The sequence below is a fragment of the Clupea harengus genome, chromosome 3 (genome assembly GCF_900700415.2).
Source record: "Clupea harengus chromosome 3, Ch_v2.0.2, whole genome shotgun sequence".
Taxonomy (NCBI): Eukaryota; Metazoa; Chordata; class Actinopteri; order Clupeiformes; family Clupeidae; genus Clupea; species Clupea harengus.
Window position 1 is genome coordinate 25,966,000 of NC_045154.1, and position 22,534 is coordinate 25,988,533.

The 22,534-nt window shown below is 49.4% G+C and overlaps 1 protein-coding gene across 1 annotated transcript in view; it reads right to left on the reverse strand.

Annotated features, from left to right (window-relative positions):
• Positions 1-21,427, reverse strand: part of brsk2a (BR serine/threonine kinase 2a) — a 78,848-nt gene extending 57,421 nt beyond the window's left edge. The window contains exon 1 of the mRNA XM_042707365.1: positions 21,032-21,427. Within this exon, the coding sequence (XP_042563299.1) occupies positions 21,032-21,037 (6 nt within the window). The 5' untranslated portion in view covers positions 21,038-21,427. The remainder of the gene's footprint in view (positions 1-21,031) is intronic.
• Between the last annotated feature and the right edge of the window lie 1,107 nt (positions 21,428-22,534).

A 22,534-nucleotide genomic window follows, 5' to 3' on the forward strand; every position in this document is an offset into this window, starting at 1 on the left:
ATCAATGAATATACACAAACCAGAATCCCTTATACCCCCCCCCCCCCCCCTCCGAGAGCCTTCCTCATAGAGCCCCCCAGGTGTGGAGTGGAGGACAGCGCTGCTGCATCGTTGGCCTAGGAGAGGTAGCGGGCGAGCCGATAAATCACCCTGATTGATCAAGTGAATCATAATAAAATAAGAGACAGCAGAGAGAGGGGGGGGGGGGGGGGGGGGTAAGGGGAAGAAGAAGGGGAAGGGGACTATAAAGACATCTCCTAGTGGCCAAACCCAGGTGATTAATTACAGCTCACGCCAGTAGCCTCAGGTAGAGAAACATGGCGGCGGAGCTGTCGTTGAGTTATGGCTCCGAGGAGGGTGGTGGTGGGGGTGGCGCAGAAGAGAGTGGACTCTCTGGACAGGGCCGCTTTAATAATGCAGAGCGGAGGACACAAGGGCAAGGCCGGGGGCAGCGGGCAGGGGCGAATCATGCCACTCAGCAGGGGGTGGCTGCTAGCCTGAGGCAAAAGACTGGACAGAATACAGGCCAGTGTTACACCTCAGCCAACATCACACACCAGTATTAGCATGCAATGATAGACTATGTTATACTATACTATATATTTCACTATAACGTTTAACTGACAGATAATGTTAATGCGTCCATGCAATATAATAGTCTCAAAGAGACATAAAATATCTATGGACTAATTGTTTAAAATATAAATAAAACCAATACTACCAAGGTTAACCAAGTAGAAGTTATATGTATGTGGTTCAGGCTAAAAATAACTGTAAGCATTAGCTATTTGATTGATGAGTGAAACACCATATGGACAGATTATTAAAGAAATACAAAATGACCACATATTTCAACCAAAAAAAACAAGATGAACGACTATATGAAAGACACCTGCTTCTGGGATATGTGACTATTCTATTTCACTCCCTTTATCCCCACAGGTGAAGGATAGCTCATTTATAAAATAAGAGTCCCATGTTTTCTCCTTCCTCTCCAATGCCAGTGCATGGGTGGGTCTGAGTGCCTGAGGCACAGTGATTCATCCGGTGACAGAGGGAAAAGGTGATGTCTCTCTCTCTCTCTTTCTCTCTTTCTCTATCTCTATCTCTCTCTCCACCTAGCTACATCTCAACCTTCTCGCTCTTTCTTTCCACCTCCACCTGTGCCTCTGTACTTCTGTCTCTCTACCTCTACCTCTCCCTCCCTCTGTCCATCACTCCTTCTCTCCTTATCCTTCTGTCTCTCTCCCTCATCTTGAGCGAGACGAGATAACCCCTCAATGGCACACACATTTTCCTCTCTTCACACCTCTTGCCGGTTGACAGGCGATTCCTTCGCCGCCAGACGAATATCCTGCAACGAGCCTCGAAATGAATCCATTTCCATTTCATAAACACAAATAGAAATTCGTCGCGGTCACCGGGTGCAGCGTTCAGCATGCTTGGCCCGTTAGCGCCCGATCACATCTCCTCTGATCCAGACCAGGAATGTGGAAAAGCCACACTGGATCGGATTTCTTGTTAATGTCGTCAATTGCATAAATTAGGCAGCCTTTGTCCAGCATATTGAGATAGCATATTGAATCACCACTCCTGCCTTGCTGGAAGATCCACATGGCCCCGTCTCTGTCTAAACTAGGGATGCCTGACATACAAAAGGGCCATGCTTGGCCGTTTGGTTAGTTGTTGGTTTAAAACCCCCAACTCCCCCCTCTCTGTCGTCCAAATGGTTTTGCAGATGTTGCAGTGTTGGCAGGACCTTGTGATGTGGGCGGTGCCAAGCACGATGGGGTCGGCGCCAGTGGTCGGGTGCCCCCGGGGCGATGCCATCTTGCCACAGGCTCGGAGCCGGGGACGGAGAAGGGGACATGGCACCATCTCAGGGCTCCCACACACAAATGGGTCAGAGCCAGCGTGCAGCAGCTCTGCCAGGGCTCTGTCACGCCAACAGCACTCCACTCAAGGACATGGCTCGGCTGCCCCCTACTGTGTGTGTGTCTCTGTGAGTGTGTGTGTGTGTGTGTGTGTGTGTGTGTGTGTGTGTGTGTTGGTTTCTGTCGAGGAAGGGAACAAAGTCATTGGATGTATTTCATGAAAGACGGCACATCAGCGATCCATCAGTCTTGCACATGTGCACCAGCTGATGTGGCAGTGCCATATGGCCCTCTGGAAGAGCAGGCAGTCCCCACTCATGACGTACCGGCGGAACTAGTGGGCACTATTATATTTTGCGATGAAACATGTCAAACTACGACCAACTGATAACGGAAAAAAGTTACTGGAAGCTATTATTGTATTGACATAGTATTCACAGAAACAAGATGCCTGCTGTAAAAATTTGTTTTACATTATCTCCAGTAAAGTAAGACACTGTAACACTGTTTTTGAATCTACATCTGGAATAAGCCTTTTGTAAAAAAAAAAAAAAAAAAGAGAAAAAAACAGCAGTATCTTACTGCCAGTAAATTATTGTAATGTTTTGGAGTGATCTACTGTTCAACATATTAAAGTACCATTAAGACTATACAGAACATGTACAGAAAGGCTAAAAAACTACTAGACCTCCAACCCCTTACCCTCCCAGACCAGTGGTTCTTTCTCAGTGCAGTCGCCTCAGGGAAACTGCAGTTAGAGTGCAGAGTGCAGAGGTTACGAATACCAGTTTTATGTCTTACAACACAACGTGTTTGTAAGTCTTTAATGTTCACCAAACACCTCAAGCAAGTCTTAAACCCTATCATTAGACAGTTCACACGTTGGCCGGTACACTTTAAAAATAACCACAGGCATCAATATTTAATTTTTCAATTCAATACTTTGGTACATCATGCTGTGTCTCATGTTGTGGCTATATTGATTCTGTCCAATGCATTTGGAATTGGCTTTGGAGCACAGCAGGTAACTTTTCAAGAAAAAAATATTTCCTGTTACATTATACTGTTTTATGATTTGTGATAGTACTGTGGTACTGTTAAACAGGTAATTATTGTAAATTATAATTGCATTAAGGGAAAATGTAACTAATTCAGAATTGCACCAATATGGAAATCAATGCAAAATGATCAATTTTTGTGTGTGATTAACTTATGAGTTATAATAATTTTTGTGGAAACTGACTTATTGTGGATTGGTATAAGAAGTAATACTGTATGTAATAATGATGATATAAACCTCTAGCAGATGCTTACAGCATACATGTTCATCAGCATGTGTGCATCACAGCAAAGAAGGGATTTCACACACATTTCACACAGTGAAAGTAAACACGCTGCTGCTGTCTTTAAATACTCTACAAACCATAATGCACCTCTGACACAGGAGCACCAGGCTAGAGGCTACATGGACCGCTATCCTCTTTGTTCTGGCTGTGGTCATGATCGCTAATGCTGCCAAGCTAAAAGGTCCCTGCTTCATCAGTGGCATTTTCAAGCTCTCAGCTGGCGGAGATCAGAGCATCTTCTCTCCTGTCTGTCAACATGTTGGTCTCATCTCCTCTCACCTTTCCTCTCCTCTCTCTGCTCCTCTGCTTTTCCTCTCTCCTCTTCTTCTCTCTGTTAACCTGGCTCTCAGGCTTGACCTACTTCTCCGCAGTCAGACTGACGGGTCTCACCGGGTCACCCACACCGCCCTGGTATTAATTAACCCACGCTTATGCACACGCTCCCATCGGAGATCCATAGTACTCCATTAGTCGGTTTATTACGCCACATCGCGCTGCGAGACGCTTCGTCTCCCACCTCGGCGAGTGGGCAGGACTTTGATTGCGGTCGCGGGGCACAGGTTTTCGGTGGTGGAGGTTTGTTGGTGGAGAGGAGCGGGGGTTTGCCGGGAGCTGAGGAGGGCACCTGTGAGGTCAGCAGGAGAGCTAATCAACCCCCACGAGCTCATTAAGGTAGCGGGTGCGCACCCCGCACTCACTTCCTCGCCCCCACACTCTGTTTGTCTTTCTCCCGCAGGTCACCAGACTTTCCCCTGTCTGGTAATTAACAGTAATGTAAGGAGGTATATCATACTAATGGAGCAGAATATGTAGCTCATTTCCACAGAGTGGAACCCCGGAGGGGTGCGAGAGAGGGGGTGTGAGAGTGAGGGAGGAGGGGGCGGTGTACAGAAAAAACCTCTGCCAACACCTTGTGAGTCCAAGGTCGAGCAGGTGCGTGAGACTGACACTAATCCAAATTGGTTATTTGACAGGGAGATAATTTGTCTTCTAGATTAGCTCAGTTATCATTATTGGGTCCTGATCATTAACTCCAAAGGTCAGCTCGAAATCTTTATTTTCCTGTGCGTACAGAGTTCTGTCTCGGCAGTCATATCCTGCCGGAAATGAGAAATGAGAGGTTGTGCCGCAGCTACCAGTATTCCACTACTGTGACTTTCAGAAGACGATGTGAAGGTCTGCTTCTTCCACGGTGAAGAGCCCTGCGTCGCCGAAAAAAAGACCTCTGCTAGAAAACGAAACAGGTTTTTGTTTCTGATGTTGTCGTTTGTAATAGTCGCAGTATAATACATTATGCTTAATTATTGAGCAATTTCGGCGTACAGATGGCGAGTTAATATGGGGCACTAAAACGCCACATGCGGTGTGTAGGAATTGCTGGACATGGAAAGCGCTGAAATAAATTAGGCGCAGTGGTCTCCTGTGCCCGCAGATGTTCACCTCCTCTCGACTGCCATAAACCAGAGTTAGAGGAAAACCACAGCAGAGCACACACTGTCATTCGACCAACCAAGGTGGATTACAGTGGGGCAAAATACAATCTGCTCAGCATAGAGAAAGATAGAGAGAGGGGAAGGACAGGGGGGGAGAGGGAGAGAGAGAGAGAGCGAGAAAGAGGGGGACAGGGAGGTAGAGACAGCACTAACGAATGCTTTGTCCTTTACACAATGGTGAAATTACAGTAATGACCTGTGATGCCCTGGCAACCAACTCCATTGTTAGTAGCCAAGTAAAATAATCAGGTGTGAAAGGTTGAATGGAGATTTATGTGAGGTGGCCTTCATTCCTTGAGTAATTCTGGTCATTACCGATTTGGAAAGGGGGGATCTGCTTCATCAGGTGCACTTGGAAAGACTTGGAGAAGCGCACAATCATGCCTGAAACTTTCTTCAAAGCCAAAAAAAAGTAAGTGCTGGCCAAAAAGCGAGTTGTCCTCAGACTTCTAAAGAGTGGTCACGGCTAACCAGTGGGGGTGTGGGTGGGGGCGAGTGAGCGAGCGACTGGGGCAATCTCTCCTTAGACATGATGAAACTGGCAGAAACTATGCAGTCAATGCACATCTGAGGAAGGAAGCAACTGAGAGCCACCAGCCACCATGCACTGTGCTCCCCTCTGTCTCTCTCCTACCACCTGGACATCCTCTTCTTCTCTCCATCTTTCTTACTCCGTCTCTGCTAAACTCTATGTCACTGTGTTTGTCTGCCTCTACGTCTCGATGTACCTCCCTCACACACTCTCCTTCTTGCTCTCTCCCTTCCACTCTCTCTCTTTCTTTCTCTAACTCTTGTCTCTACGCCTTTCTTTCTCTCTCTCTCTCTCCTTCTCACACTCTATCTTTCTGCCTTTCATTCTCCCCCTTTCTCTCGCTCTCTCTCTCCATCTGTCCATCTACTTTTCTTTCTTTCTTTCCCTCTCTCTCTCTCACCCCCCTCTCTCTCTCTTCCTTCCGTCAGTCTCATCCTCCCACACTGTTTCCGTGGCGTGGTGACATTGCAGAGCAGCCACAGCCGCAGCTCCACAGATGAAAGGCAGGTATGACTCATGCGAGAGGAGAGGAAAACAGAGGAGAGGAGAGGAGAAGTGCCTATCAGTCGTGGGTGGCAGTTGCCCCCCCCCCCCCCCTCCCTCCCTTCTACTCCTCCCCCCTCCACCCCTTAATCCCCCTTCTCACCCCCCCACCCCCCCAGGCTTGATGTGATGCACCACTGAGGCTCATTAGCACACTGCACGCGGAGCTTGAACCTGCTCCTGTTCAGCATGGCAGAGAACAGGGCACCCAGCAGCAGATGCAGCGGCACATGTTGGGGAGTATTATGTGTGTGTGTGTGTGTGTGTGTGTGTGTGTGTGTGTGTGTGTGTGTGTGTGTGTGTGTGTGTGTGTGTGTGTGTGTGTGTTTTGGGGGGTGTACATGTCTGTTAGGTGTGTGTGTGTGTGGTGGGTTCATCCATGCCAGTGAGAGCGGTGAACCTGAACTGTCAGTACGAAACAAGCCTTAAGGTGTCTGATGACGCCAGAGCCAAAAAAAGGACCTGCTTGCGTGTGTGTGTGTGTGTGTGTGTCACGTACCCCGCATGTCAGTTGATTTAATTAGACACCGCCAACGATGAGGTAACACAGAGCGGTAACAATCTGACAAAAAAAAAATGAAAACAGAGTTGCAATTGAATCCCATTCTTTGAACACTCGTTCTTGCCCTGGTTTTTCCTCTACGGATGGAATAAGGCCTGGTTGAGAGGCGGGTCCAGAAGCCTCATGTTCTCCATGTTCTCCATGTTTCATTCACATCCAGTCCAATCTGGCTGCAGGGCTCCCTCTGGCTCAGACCATGGCAGGCAGGGGGTGTCCAGAGTGGACCAGGACCATATTGATCGCTTTGGCTTTGGCTACACTGTAGATGTGCTTCCGCAGCCTCGAACAGCATAGCACAGTTATTCTCCCCATTAAAAAAAAACACATCCATCCGCCAGTGCTGGTCAAGTCCTGATGCACCCATGTGTAATCGATCGTGTAAACCAATATTTTTCTGACTTGCCCCGTCGTATTCTAGTGGAGGACATCGGGCCAAGATGATTAACCTGTCTGGTGGTTGGCCGATTTGGGAAGCCAGGATTTGGATGCCAAAACGGTAGAGAGGAAGGCTCAGGGCCATGCAGGCTTGCTGGAGGAGCCTCTCGCAGTGGAGTGCCTGTTTAATAGCAGCAGTGAAGGCTGGAGAGAGTCAGTGGGGATCTGCACTAAACCACCGAGGGGGAAACACCCCTCCGAGCTCTCATCACCAGACAGGGCGAATTAGACTTCAGCCCAGTGGGCGTCAGCACACACACACACGTACAAACACGCACACACAAGTAGACACACACACACACACACAAACACACACACACACACACACGCACACAAACACGCACACACACACACACACACACACACACTGACAGACACACATACGCACAGATACATGCATGCACACACACAATCATACACACATACACACGCACACACAAACACACACACACACACACACACATACGCACACATACATGCATGCATGCACACACAGACACACATACACACGCACACACAAACACACACACACACACACACACACGCACACATACATGCATGCATGCACACACAGACACACACACACACATGCACACACAGACACACACAGACACACACACATTCTCACAGGGAGAGATTCTCTTGCCAACAAATTTCCATACTAACAAATATGAGAACGAAGAGTATAGCATGAATACACAAATAAGCATTTCCACACTTGACAGCACTAAATATATCTTCACAAGGGTGGAGTTTTTTTATTTTATTTGTATATTTCATGTAGTTTTTCCCCTCCAGATGGGGGTGGTGTTCTTTGGGTGGAAGCCAGCCAGGCCTCCCTTACGCTCTCTAACACACACACACACACACAAAAACACACACACACACACACATACGTACACGCACAAACACACACACATACAGAGAGAGAGATCACCACCACAGGGCTCTCTGATAATCTCAGCATTACTCATCCTCTGTGGGGAGATGCTAAAATCCACATCAGGGAGGCTAATCAATGCCTCAGAAATGTCCATTGATCAGACCACCGGTGCTTTAACCAGCTTATTCCTCCCCCGCCTCACACACACACAGACACACACACACACACACTACCACTCACACACACACTCACACATATACACACATCTTCCCACTCAATCTACTCTGCAGTCAGGGCAGTCAGAGTAATGACTTCTCTACCTCGGTGTGTCGCCATATGGAGAAAAAAAACACATTAGGGAAGTCCTGAGGATTGCTATCACGCCTGTAGTTCCGTCCTGGTGACAAACCGCTGTCTCGCCTCGCATGACGCATCCGCAGACAATGGTACCGCTGGCTCCCAATCGCCACGGTAACAGATCCATCACATTGTCATTGAGGCCATTGATGGCTGGTGAGTGATGGCGTTGAGCAAGATATAACTCCATCGTAATGGACGTGTCCCCGGCCGACCTTGTCCCTGATGAAGTCTAATGGTGCTGGCCAAGCAGAGTAAAGGGTGGGGGATGGGGTTAAAGGTCAACCAGAGGACTTCATTAAGTCACCTTGCTTCCTCTTAATCTCCCAGCCTCCAGCCACCCACCCTCCCCCTTCAAATGAAATCCGACTGGAGAGGTGGCCAGTTCATCCCTCAGGGTTCTTTGTCTGCTGTTTGGTTTTATCACCCCCTTGCCCTAAATCCAGCAGGCTCTCCTGCCCCATTTGCCCCACTGCAAACCCCTTGGCAGCGAGATCTGGACATCCAGAAATGGTGTCGCTTACACACACACACGCAAACACACACAAAAATGGAACACATAGATAATTCTATTGCTTCCGTGGTTGTTACACCAGCCGTCACCTTGAGATACAGAGGTGCTGGAGATCACAGTTTGCTGGAGAGGCATGGTCTGATGGCTGAGACAGGCGTGATGAAAAAGGCACCGCCACTGGGAGGGATGACACAGTGTGCTGTGCTGTGCTGTGCTGTGCTGTGCTGTGCTGTGCTGTGCTGTGCTGTGCTGCGCTGCGCTGTGCTGTGCTGTGCTGTGCTGTGCTGTGCTGTGCTGTGCTGTGCTGCGCTGTGCTGCGCAGCTAAGCCTGCACAGACACACGCAGTGCCCTAGTGTGGGGCCACAGCCTTGGGAGAGGTGCTTTGGAAAGCCAGCTTGTGTAATCCTGTGGCTGCAGCCTGCCAACGTGACTGAGGAGAGCAGACAGGGCAGGAATGCAAAGCAGAGGCTCTCCTAATAAGGCCACTCAGATTAAGACTTGTTCGGTCAAATGCGTGAGTGTGTGTGTGACTATGTTTCAGCATCTGTCTGCCTGTCTGTGTGCCTCTCTGTGTGTGTGTACATGTGTGTGTGTGTGTGTAGGTGTCTACCTGTCTGTGTGTGTGGGTGTGTGCATTTTTTATTACACTTGACCGAAGCTCATTCATTACCACAAGTCTTGTATGGTACAGGCCTTTTGGGCCTCTACGATCAATGGCCAAACATGGGTCACTGGGAGCTAGTGAACCTCTGGAAACTCATCCACCACCGAGCAGAGAAACAAGCAGGAAGCAGAGCAGCCATCTTCTCATCTTGACACATCGGTAGAGCTGCCAATCAATGAGCCCTTGGCCTCACCCTGCCCTGCCCTGCCTCGCCTCGTTCGACGTCTCGTTCGACGTCTCGTCCGACGCCTTGTCTGATGGTTCGCCTGCTCTCAGGCACCCGTGTGCGGACTGAGGGAGCGCTGCCAACCACAAACCCACTTCCTGATCAATCAGCTTTAATGGACTTTCATTGGCTTTTTCAAACGACCGCTACAGCTAAGCAGCAACGCTGAAGCGCTCTGTAACACACACGCACGCCCACACACACACACACACACACACACACACACAAACACACACACAGGCAGGCAGGCACACATATGCATACAAACGCATGCAGGCATACAGACACATACACACACTCACACACAGCATTTCCTTCAGACACCCTTCTGATTTCTGACGGACGGTGTGGACGTAATTACTCCTGACCCCCACCTCTGAAAGGCTCCCTGGTTGCTGTGGCAACAAGCCTCCTTCCCTTTGTGCATTCCACGCTGTTGGCACTCGAGCACGATGTGGCCATTACACCACCCTTCTCACTCATTAGACCCCTTCTCTGGCAGTGAGTGAGAGGGCATCCATATTCAACAGCTAAGGCGAAAGAGCCCGAGAGAACCACACTGATGATGTTAAAAGCCATAAGTGCAACACTTTACATGTTTGAGTCAAAGAACAGTGGAATGTCAAAATCTGAAAGCTTCAAGGTGCAGGACTCTCTCTCTCTGTGTCTGTGTGTGTGTGTGTGTGTCTGTGTGTGTGTCTGTGTGTGTGTCTGTGTGTGTTTGTGTGTGAGTGTCTGTGTGTGTGTGTGTCTGTGTGTGCGTGTCAGCACATGCGTGCAAGTTTGACCAGACCTGAACTACAAAGGCTGTTACAACATAAGCTGTAAAAAAAAAAAAATAAGAAGCCAGAGAGAGGAACGAAAAAAGGAAATACATTTTTTTTGTTTAGATGTGGTGTGACTCCGTTCCCTGGGCTGCTTCTGCTTGGCTGCGAGGCCTTGTCATGATTCAGGCGCTCGTGTCAGCCTGATGGCTGGCAGAGCACCCATCTCCGGGAGGTCACAGTAGGGGAATCTGCCACAGAACCCTGGGAACAGGCCGCCCAGGTCTATATTTGAGCCGCTGACTAAGTGCGAGCTGTGCCCTGCTGATGTCACTGTGATGTCACCCTCCCCGGTAGCTCCGGGTAGAAAGAAAGGAACGGGAGACAGCCTGGGACGCTCGTGCTGTAATCCCGACACCTGAAGGTATGGACATGTCACAGACCTGCTATCATGATCTCACATACGCACACACACACACACACACACAGACACACACACACACACACACACACACACACACACACAAAGAGATGGAAGTGTTTGAGTGCATGAATGCATACAGACACACACTCACACATGCCAGTACACACACATAGACACACACACAGACACACCTGTCAGATTCTATGACACATACTGGGAGGAAGTGTGTAGTGATGGCACCAAATCGCCTTCCTCTGGGTTGCCAATGAGATGTTCAACATGCTGCATGAGCCATCCATCAGGATGAGTCGAGAAGGGCACCCCTCCCTCACTCCCTCACTCACTCACTCTTCTCTCTCTCTGTTCTCTCTCACTCGCTCTCTGCCTTCTCTCTCTCTCTCACTCCTCTCTCTCTCTCTGTTCTCGCTCTCTCACTCTCTCTCTCTATCTCACTTACACACTCCTTCAGTCCTCCCATGTCCTCTCCTCTCCCATCACTTCACTTCACATCACATCACCTCCTCTCAACCTGTCTGACTCCTCTTTCGCCTTCTTCCCCCACAATTTTCTCCATTCCAACCCATTTTCTCTATCTGTATCTCAGAGCAGCATCTCTTCATTCTTTGACACACACACACTCACACTCACACTCCACACACACACTCCACACACACACACACACACACACACAAGTCCTTCAGATGGAGAGGCGCAGGTGCAGCACTTTGATTTAGGAGATAAACAGGGGTGTAGGGCAACAGGCAATCACTCAGTCTGACCAGGAAGAGAAGAGAGTATGAGAGAGAGAGGGAAAGAGAGAGAGAGAGGGAAAGAGAGAGATAGAGGCAGAGAGAGAGAGAGAGAGAGAGACAGAAAGGTGGTGATATCCTAAAAGATTCAATGAGGTCTGATAACAAAACACTCCTTTTATGAAGAGAGGGCTTGGGGATATTTTGTGTTCGGCGTATACACCACCGTGTTCTTCACAGGTAGAGGCATCAGAGAGAAAAAACGAAGAATGACCCATAACATCAAAAGAAAAACACTTTAGAGAGAGACAAGAGACAAGGCCTCTGTGTGAGGAGTCAGCCTTTTCCCAGGAGAACTACAATAGGGGGGATACAAACCTTTAAGTATTTTGTGATAAACCCTCACCTCCCATGGAACAACTATCTGCACCATGTATCATATGTCATTAACCATCCCTCTGAGCTGGTCCCTCAGAGATGAGTGAATGAGAAAGCCCACTGGTGGCACTGCTAATTAAGAGGCACCACCAACTGTCATCAGAATTACACATTGACAGCTGCATGATGGACACAGGGCCTCGCCTGACCTGCCCACTAATTGCAGCTATTAGTTATAACTTCTATATTGCTGTCACCATTTTTGTTTTAAAGAGAACCGTTTCTGTCCTCCCTTTTTTGCTGTGAAGAGTATATATCAGTTTTGGAGGTTCGTCCTGTTTTTATTTAGTATTTTCACAGAACAGAGAACTAGATATCTGGGGGCATGGCTACTCTGTGGTCTTGAGGGGGATTTCTGTCCAGAATATCTGAGCGGAGGCAAGCTAGGCTACTCCACACATATTTAGATTCGATTTTTAAAACAGCATATTAACAGCATATCTGACCTAATCTGACTGCCTGCACTAACTACCCCTAAGAGTATGGTTGAGGATGCATTGCAATGGTTTTTATTTCTATGTTCATTACTGAATTCAATTAAACGCGGTGCATATAGGCAGGACTCCGGCGCCACATCTGTGCCTGGCATGTCTGATGTCATTAGAGATGTTCCATCCAGTCACTTTTGAGCTGGACCCCATGATGAGATACAGAGCATTATCAAAAAAAAAAAGCAGGGTTATGCAAGCAATCGCATGGTTCATAACCCACACGTCTGAAAATGCAATTCAGAATCAGCGAGTGTGTGTGTAGATATCTGACATCTTCAATCATCGCTCAACCCGAGAGCCTCGAATCCCATTTCTCTGCCTTGTTTGCGTTATCACAGCCAGATCAGCCCATTAAGATGTGTTTACACTGCCCTGATAGTCTTCCATCAGCGCTGATGCAAACTGTATCCAAACACACACATTTAAACGATGTTCGTGACTGAGAGTACACACACTCGGTGCTATACCCCCAATAACGCGTTGTGTGTAGGCAGTCACAGAGAGGGGAATGGAAGGCTTAGAGCCGACAGCACACAGAGAGGGGAGAGGATGGGGAGGGGAGGGGAGAGTGTGTGTGTGTGTGTGGGGGGGGGGAGGTGCAGGCGGGCTCAGACTGGGCTCATCTTTAGCTCAGAACTGCTGCTAACCCGAGCTGATGGATGGCCAGTGAGCGGAGGAACATATGAGGGCGATTTATTCTGCCGCTCGTCTGGCATGCCCAGGGTAGGAGGGGGGGTAGCGGAAGGATTTCTCTACGGGGGAAGCCATTTCTGCACACAGGCAAACACACACAATCTGTCTGTTTCACACACACAAACACAGAGAGAGAGAGAGAGAGGGAGGGAGGGAGAGAGAGAGGGAGAGAGAGAGAGATAGAGAGGGAGGGATAGAGAGAGCGAGGGAGGGAGGGAAAACACACAGACAAATATATAAATAAATGAAGAACCCATCCATAATAATTTGGAGGAAGAGAAAAGAAATCAAGAGCTGGGGAAACGGCAGCACTGTCATCCCAGCGTCGGGATAAGAAGATTAGGGCCAGCTCTGATTCATCTGATGCACCCACTCTCTCATCTGCGGAGCCCCCGCCGAAATCTCTGTTCTCGCTCTCGTTCTTATTTTCTATCGTTCTGTCTCTCTCGCACACGTGCTGTCTCTCACCGCACGCCACTTTTTCACTTCAACATCCAGCATTCTGCCCCTATCTCTCTTTTTCTCTTCAGTATTCCGTCTCTTTCTAACTGTATTTGTCAGGGCTGATAACAGATGGGGTAACATTTTCAGGCGAGCACGATGGACAACATTGCTGGAAAACATTGCTGTCGCACCACAATTATTCACACTAGTTGCTTTTTTGGTTTCACTTTGAAGGCTGCTCACAGCTATGTTCCATGAAAATGTTGCTTGGTGTATCGTCAGCCTTGTCCTACGTGTCTCTTTCTCTCTATCCCTCAGTCACTTTTTTTTTACTCCAAACCACACACACACACACACACACTACAAAGAAACAGCACAAAACAAATGGGACACTACATTGCAGAGGCAGAGAGAGGCCATATCCTCAGCCCTGTTGCCCCAGTGTCTCCTCATCCTCTGGGGGACTTCTCATCTCATCTACACCACTCTTCACTCCCTGGGACAGATATGGGGCAAGAGTGTGCCTTTCCTTTCTCCTCTCTCACACAGACCTCTTTCGGCTCCTTCTTCAATTATTTGCTTCAGGGGGCAATTATATCAGTCTGTGCCGATTGCTCCTTCTTGACTCCCTTCCCTCTCAAATAGTTTCAACTCCCTCGTTCTCTCTAGAATGCATCTGTGTGTGTGTGTGTGTGTGTGTGTTGTGTGTGTGTGTGTGTGTGTGTGTGTGTGTGTGTGTGTGGTGTGTGTGTGTGTGTGTGTGTGTGTTGTGTGTGTGTGTGTGTGTGTGTGTGTGTGTCTGCGTGTGTGTGTGTGTTTGTGACACAGAAAGAGAGAGAGAGAGCAAAAAACATTTGAACCTATGCATTTCTCCTAGATTATTTTGACATTCCATGACGCTCCTCTGACAAACTCCACCTATCAAGATTGAATGGGGATTTCAGACAGACACAGACAAAGCCCGTAATCCAGAACAAAGAATGTAACCAAATAAATCACGTCGTATCTTCATCCATGCTCTTCAGTAATAACCACCTCTGGGTTACCGAAAAGACCTGCTCCGACTAGGTACTCCACTTCAGTCAATAAAAAGCACCAACAGGAGTGGAGGTGGGAAAAGCTCATACCAGGAGCGTCTTATTGCTCTCGCGCTCATCTCTTCTGTGATGGGGGTTCCGCCAGGTCACAGGTAATAAACAAAGACAATGAGGCTGAAGTACACAGCGTGGGTGATGAAATGGCGGCCCGAACCGGGCGGCTAATGAAAAGAGACGAGGGAGCAGCGAGCTCCGTGCGGAGGTGTGACAGACTCACCTCATAAGCAGACGCGCCTGCCTGCATTCACACGAAATCACAGAGAAAAAGGGCTAATGATTCCTCAGACCTTGTCCCCGATGTTGTCTTTGTCTCTGTGCTCAAACAGGCTCAAACACATATTGTTATCTTCCGCTGCATTCTACCCAACTTGTTTGTGTTCTCAGTTTATGGAGGGTTATTTAGTCATAGGTTATTTATATGTGAAAACGTCTGTGTATTTGTGAATTTATGTTTCTGTGTGGGTGTGCTTGTTTTTGTGGGAGTGTGTATATACTGCATGTGTATGTGTGTATGTGTGTGTGTGTGTGTGTGTGTGTGTGTGTGTGTGTGTGTGTGTGTGTGTGTGTGTGTGTGTGTGTGTGTGTGGTGTGTGTGTATGTGTGTGTGTGTGTGTGAGTGCGTGTGTGTGTGTGTGTGTGTGTGTGTGTGTGCGTGTGCATGTGTGTGTGTGTGTGTGTGTACGTGTGTGTGTGTGTGTGTGTGTGTGTGCGTGTGTGTGTGTATGTGTGTGTGTGTGTGTGTGTGTGTGTGTGTGTGTGTGTGTGTGTGTGTGTGTGTGCGTGTGCATGTGTGTGTGGGATCTGTCTAGCCTGTCTTATCTGTGTTAGTGTGGTTGACATGAGCGAAGGCGGAACGCTGGTGTCAGCGGGGATGGACCGAGGCACGTCACCCCGAGGCCTCCTGTGGAGCTCACAACTCACAAAACACACACACAACACACACACAACACACACACATGACACTCACACAAAACACACACACACACATGACACTCACACAACCATGGCAATGTGGCACTCCACAGTCTCTCTCTCAACCACTCTCTCACTCGCTCTCTGTCTCACTTTCTTTCTAAATCTCTTTTACCCTCTCTCTGTCTCTCTGTCTCCATCTCACTCTCTATCGTTCTCCCTCTTTCTCCCTCTGATTCTCCCTCTTTCTCTATATCACTCTCTTCTTTCCTTCTCAGTTAACTTTGCTTGTGTCTTTCTCCACTCCGTTGTTATAATCTCTCCCTCCCTCCATCTGTTCCATTCTCCCCCTCATTATCCCTCTCTCTTTCTCTTTCTCTCTCTCTCTCTCTCTCTCGTTCTCTCGTTCTCTCTCTCGTTCTCTCTCTCGTTCTCTCTGCCATGGGGACGACAGTCTCCCTTTGATGCTGCTTGCTGCTGGAGAAGCCAGTGAGAGCCACCATGGTTAATTAGCTTTAATCACCCCCCGAGAGCAGAGGGGAGGACACAGGCACCACCAGCGATGGCAGCCAGAGCAGCAGCAGTGCCTGCCTGTAGACAGCTGAGTCCCTGGCTCCAGCAGACACTACCACTAGGGGCCGGAACGGGACCTGATTCTGGGTCTGTGGCGATGGCTATGGAGCAACCCAACCCCAGCTCTCCCAGAGCACACATCTACCCCTGCCAGCAGCCAGTGATGCTTCCTGCGCCTCCACTCGGGAGAGGAGAGGAGGGGAGAGGAGGGGAGGGGAGGGGAGGAGAGGAGAGAGGAAGGGAGAGGAGAGGAGAGGAGAGGAGAGGAGAGGAGAGGAGAGGAGAGGAGAGAAGAGGAGCAGAGGGGAGAGGAGAGGAGAGGAGAGGAGAGGAGAGGAGAGGAGAGGAGGGGAGAGGAGAGGAGAGGAAGTGGAGAGGAGAGGAGAGGAGAGGAGGGGAGAGGAGAGGAGAAGAGAGGAGAGGAAACATGGAGGCTCTGTCTAATCATGTCTCACTTGGGGACCCATCACTGTCTCCGCTACTGTCTGTCCCCTCCCTCTGCTCTCCCTGTCCATTGACACTTGCCACGGGCATGAGAATTGTTGATTTGCAACAAAGTAGACATCTTTAAGACACAGCGCTGTGCTTTCCACACAAGAGTCTGCAGAACCGGAGCCTTACATGAGGGGACTATGGGGGGGAAATGAACACAACATAAAAGCCTTTCCGCTGAATGTCATTGAAAGAATGGAATAAGATATAAGGTGAACGGTCATGCTCATGCAAGCATAGATGCAAACACAAAACTTTGCCTCTCTCTCTCTCTCCCTCCCACACACACACACGCGCGCGTGCACACACACGCGCGCGCACACACACACACAGATCTGACTGGAGACGTGGTGTACCTACTAAGGCAGCAGTGTTATCTCTCTCTGCAGGAGGCAGAGAGGCAGCCCGGGGAGGCAGGGCTGTGTCCTGGCAGAGGCCGGGATTGCTCTCAGAAATGTGAAGTACTCCCTCAGGACTGCGCTTCACACTGCATCCCCAATCAGCACACACACACACACACACACACACACACACACACACACACACACACACACACACACACACACACACACACCATCCTAGTCATGGAGCTCCATGCTCACCATAAACATGTTTGTACCCAAGCACATGCAGGAACACACACACACACACACACACACACACACACACACAGACAGAAACATACGTATATACATACACACTAACTCACTCACTGACAACTTGCATACAAAAACACAAACAAAGAGAGTATGTAGCACAGCAAGTGAGAACTGCTAACAGTCATCAACCTTCACCAAGCTCAGGTGGTTCAAACAATCTCCCTCTCTTTCAAGCCTGTTTCAAGTTCTTTGATAACACACACACACACACACACACATCCAGACAGCTTTTCCATTTCACTGTCCCATGTGTGTGAGGCCATCCTGTCCTGTCCAGCTGTTAGGGCACATTTGAAGGCCACGTCTGTCCGTTCCCTTGGAGACGGCCTGTCACCTCGCTACGCTCCCCAGCACCCCCTGACCCGCTGGGGGCTGCCACGGCGATGACCCTCTGAGGGATGTCACGGGCGTCCGAGCAGAAGTGACACGGCAATGACAAGGCAGGCAGGCGGGCGTGTGCGTGGGCGGGTGCATTTGCATTTATAAAGGTGCCATTTTGAAGGGAGACTTCTGAGGAGGACGACGACTGTCACACAGACAGATAGAGAGGCTAGGGGATACGCTTACACTTAGCTCTGAGTGGGACAGACAATGAGGAAATAACAGACCCATGATATGACAGTACCCTGTCCTTTCAAAAAGAGAGGACGATGTGTGTATAGGAATGTGTGTGTGTGTGTGTGTGTATGTGTGTGTGTGTGTGTATGTGCGTGTGTATGTGTGTGTGTGTGTATGTGTATGTGTATGTGTGTGTGTGTCTGTGTGTGTATGTGTATGTGTATGTGTGTGTGCGTGTGTGTGTGTGTGTGTGTGTGTGTGTGTGTGTGTGTGTGTGTGTGTGTGCGCGTGATCATTCATTGGTCATGGCGTGTAACTCTCTATGTAATCTCACCACAGGCGCTCCTGCAGCGTGGCGCTCTGGTCTTTTAAAACCCCACTCAGCATCACATTTCCAGCCGGCTCCAGCCTTCCTGTCTCAGCGTGGGCTGTGTGCGGCAGCTGTGTGCGGCGGCGGCGGTGGCGGCGATGACCTCATTAAGCTGGCGGGGGGGCGAGGGGTGGCAGTGAGCAGCAGAGGGCGCTGTCAGGGGCGTGTGGTAGGTAAAGGCAGCGCTCTGATCTCAAACCCCACCTCACCACTGCACCCCTACCTCCATCACCTCCACTCCCTACCCCCCCCCCCCCCCCCCCTCACCACCACTCTCCCAGGGCTCTCCTCCCAAAAGTCTCCTGACTGCTGGTGATGAAAAGTCCACTCTGTAGAGATGAGGGGCCCGTGCCAATGGATGCTTTGGAAGCGGGTCGAGAAACGACTACACACACATACGCACACACACATAAATAGGTCCGATGAAAGCAGATTGGGCGACAATGAGAGCGACGGGCCAGTCACGCAATCAATTAGGGCTGTAATTAATGCTGCAGCAGGGTCAGTGTGCTGGAACAGCGGGGGACTGGGTGGCTTTTCATGTCCGCCGTCCCCCCACTGAGTTATACAAAACAGGCCTGAGAATCTGCCTGTCATCACAATCCCGTCTCTCGCATCAACACCAGGATCTGTGGCCATTTAACTGTCTGTGTAGCCACACACACGCACACACGCACACACGCACACGCGCACGCACACACACACACACGCATGCAAACACACACACACGCGCACACACACACTCACACACAAAGTGCTATCATACTGAATGTATTGTTGAGCATTCAGCTAAGGAGGTCCATTAAAAATAGACTCCAATTTTTGTATACTTATTTTAGTGTACTCTGTATCACTTTGGACAATGCTACACAAACACTGTCTCTGAGTAGGTGAAGTCGTAGCAGAATGGATTTCTCCATCTCAGCACAGTCGTGGAGCTCAGAAGGGAAGCCCAGCTGAACGGGGCGACAACAGTGCAGCCACAGCACCCTGCTGGTTAAGGGGGAGAACTGGAACGACGGAACACGGAACACGGAACGCAGAACACGAGGCGAGAACGCGAGAGTATGCCGAGAGACATTAGCCGCATGACGCCACATCAGAGAAACCTTCAGGATCCTTCTCTAACTGTGTCATTCCCATTTTCTAACAAAAAAGCATTCTCCCTCATGCATCACTACAGTGCCCCTGAAAGTAAATAACAACAGAGAGAAAAAACATGAGAAAAAAGTCTCCCATGAAAGACAATTATCCTTAATCAGGTTACAGCATCCTCCGTTTCTCTTCCCATATTCCCCCGACTTTCTCATAATTATAGAAGTGGGTGTGTGAGAATGCATGAGAAATAAACAGAGAGAGAGGCAGAGAAAGAGGCAGAGAGAGAGAGAGAGAGAGAGAGAGAGGCAGATAAAGAGAGAGAGAGAGAGAGAGAGAGAGAGGCAGAGAAAGAGGCAGAGAGAGAGGCAGAGAGAGAGAGAGAGAGAGAGGCAGATAAAGAGAGAGAGAGAGAGAGAGAGAGAGGCAGATAAAGAGGCAGGATGAGAGAGAGAGGAGAGAGAGAGAAAGAGGCAGAGGAGGAGAGAGAGAGAGAGAAGAGGAGAGCAGATAAAGAGGCAGAGCGCGAGAGAGAGAGAGAGAGAGAGAAAGGAAGAGAGAGATAAACAATAAATACTGCTAAGCACAGTGGGCTTTCCCCTCTTTTATTGACCCTCTCCTCTGGCACTGAAGGAGCCTCTGGAATGGAGGATTAAGAGTCATAATGAGCAGCCCACTGAGAAGCTGGAGGAAGAAGGGGAGGACTGCACATTCCACTTACTGTGTGTGTGTGTGTGTGTGTGTGTGTGTGTGTGTGGTGTGTGTGTGTGTGTGCGTGCGCGCGCCGTGTGTGTGTGTGTGGTGTACGCCTGTGGTGTGTGTGTGTGTGTGTGTGTGTGTGTGTGTACGCCTGTGTTGTGTGTGTGTGTGTGTGTGTGCGCGCCTGTGTGTGTGTGTGTGTACGCCTGTGTGTGTGTGTGTGTGTCGGTGTGCGCGCCTGTGTGTGTGTGTGTGTGTTACGCCTGTGTGTGTGTGGTGTGTGTGTGTGTGTGTGTGCGCGCCTGTGTGTGTGTGTGTGTGTACGCCTGTGTGTGTGTGTGTGTGTGTGTGTGTGTGTGTGTGCGCGCATGTGTGTGTGTGTGTGTGTGTGTACGCCTGTGTGTGTGTGTGTGTATGTGTGTGTGTGTGTGTGTGTGTACACGTTTATGTATGCATACATGCTTACGTGACTGTCCATCATCATGATGAGCCACGATGAGTCACTGCATTCATCCATCTGAGCGTCCTCAATTGCTTTTCTCACTCCTTGCAGTCACCAGCCTCTGCTTACCCCACAGAGATGCGACACGCTGCTGCTACCCCACTGGCCTCAGCCTTGCTAACCCCACAGAGATGCGACACGCTGCTACCCCACTGGCCTCAGCCTTGCTAACCCCACAGAGATGCGACACGCTGCTGCTACCCCACTGGCCTCAGCCTTGCTAACCCCACAGAGATGCCACTGGCCTCAGCCTTTCAGCCAGCAGGAGAGCCGGAGCTGCACAGGCCTCTGCTCTGAATGAGTCCGCCCACTGGAGCATCATCATCATCATCCCTCTTAGATCAGTGTGTCCCCATAAGGCCCCTAGCATGGTTCAGTCTTATAACAGTGATGTTGGCAACTCTGATCTGGTTCTTTGTGTGTATCTGTTCTCTCTGTCTGCATACTGGAATTAACAGAGCCTGAGGCTTGCCATGTGCTTGCTCTCACATTCGGTTTAACTAAGGGTGAAATCAGTGTGTGTGTGTGTGTGTGTAAATCATTTGGTCTTTGAAGAGAGATGTGTTGTTGTGATGCACTCAGACTCTCAGGGGAAGGAGGGCACTTGCATGATGGTGGACTGAGGCAGCGGACTGACTCACCTTCATAAGGACAGACTCACTCAACTTCTCCCGATTCACAATCTTAATGGCAACTTTCTGACATGTGACACAGTGCACTCCCAGCTTTACCAAGCCTGAGGAAAAAAGAAAGGAGAGAGAAGAGAGAGAGAGAGATCCATTAGTACTTCACCACAAAAAAAAAACAAATAAAATCACAGAAAAATTGCCTTTTTCACACAGACTCACAACCAGGGCTTTCTGCCCACAATCAATCACACAAGCATTTCCATCACACCCACATTTCTTTTGACTTTATTTCCACTGAAAATCACATCAGCTGGGAAGTAAGCAACCCGCTCGGAACAAATACTACTGTAAACTACCGTAGCGTTCCCCTTGGCTTCAACCGACGCCGCAAAAGTCATACCACAAATAAATGTCCTGAGTTGGATAAGTACAAACACAAACAGAGCTGAAGGCGTCAAGCCTCCAGAACAAAAGCACCCCCTTATTACAGTGGAGTGTGGAAAAAGCACTCACAAAACACACACACACACACACACACACACACACACACACACACACACACACACACACACAGACACACACACACACACACACACACACACACACACACACACACACACACCCCATGACAGCCAGACAAATCCATTCCTCTCTCCCTACATTCCCAATGCCACACTATTCATTTTCCGCTCAGATACGTGAGAACGTGTCAGCCCCGCCTGACGTATGACCACAAAACGGCGGATTTCCCCCCTAGGGTGTGACGGTAAAAAGCCAGGAAGGCCTAAGGCCATGGGAATCCGTCAGTGGCAAATGTGTTCTCTCTGAGATGATCAAAATCCCCCCAAAACAACCAAAAAGGCAGAAGTTTCAGTTCGCCTGAGATTATTCCTCCATTTTGTTTCCCACCGCCGTCTTGCGAGCCCGGGGCATCATTAGCGAAGCGCGAGGAGTGGAGTGCGACTTGGTGGCGTTGCGTAACATAATGTATATTTCATGTCTGCGTAATTACCTCCGCCAGACAGAGAGACCCTACTTCATGCTTCAGAAAATGACAGCCTGGGGAGAAAATGTCTTCTGTGCGGGAAAAAAGAGACTGAGAGAGGAGAGGTGCAACAACAGAGCAAAAAAAAAGAAAGAAATTGAGGCCATTACTGACCCACCCCAGCCCCTCCTCCATTTTGGCCTCCCCTCTAATGGCAAGCTCCATTTCTTGCATTTATGAAGGACTAGACAGGAGGGAGAGATGGCGGAAAATGAGACGAGTCTTTGAAGACGCGAGTGAGTGGGGAGAGTGTGCGCCGGGTGTGTTTCTCGGACAGCCCTGCGGCCTGATGAATAAAGAGAGAGAGAGAGAGAGAGAGAGGGAGAAAGAGAGAGAGTGAGGGAGAGTGTGAGAGAGAGAGAGAGGGAAAGAGAAACACATGAGGAGAGAGGAAGAGATGGAAAGAGCTAAGAGCAGAGACGGAGAGGGAGTGCATATTATTCAAATGTAAAGCCACTGATCATTAACCA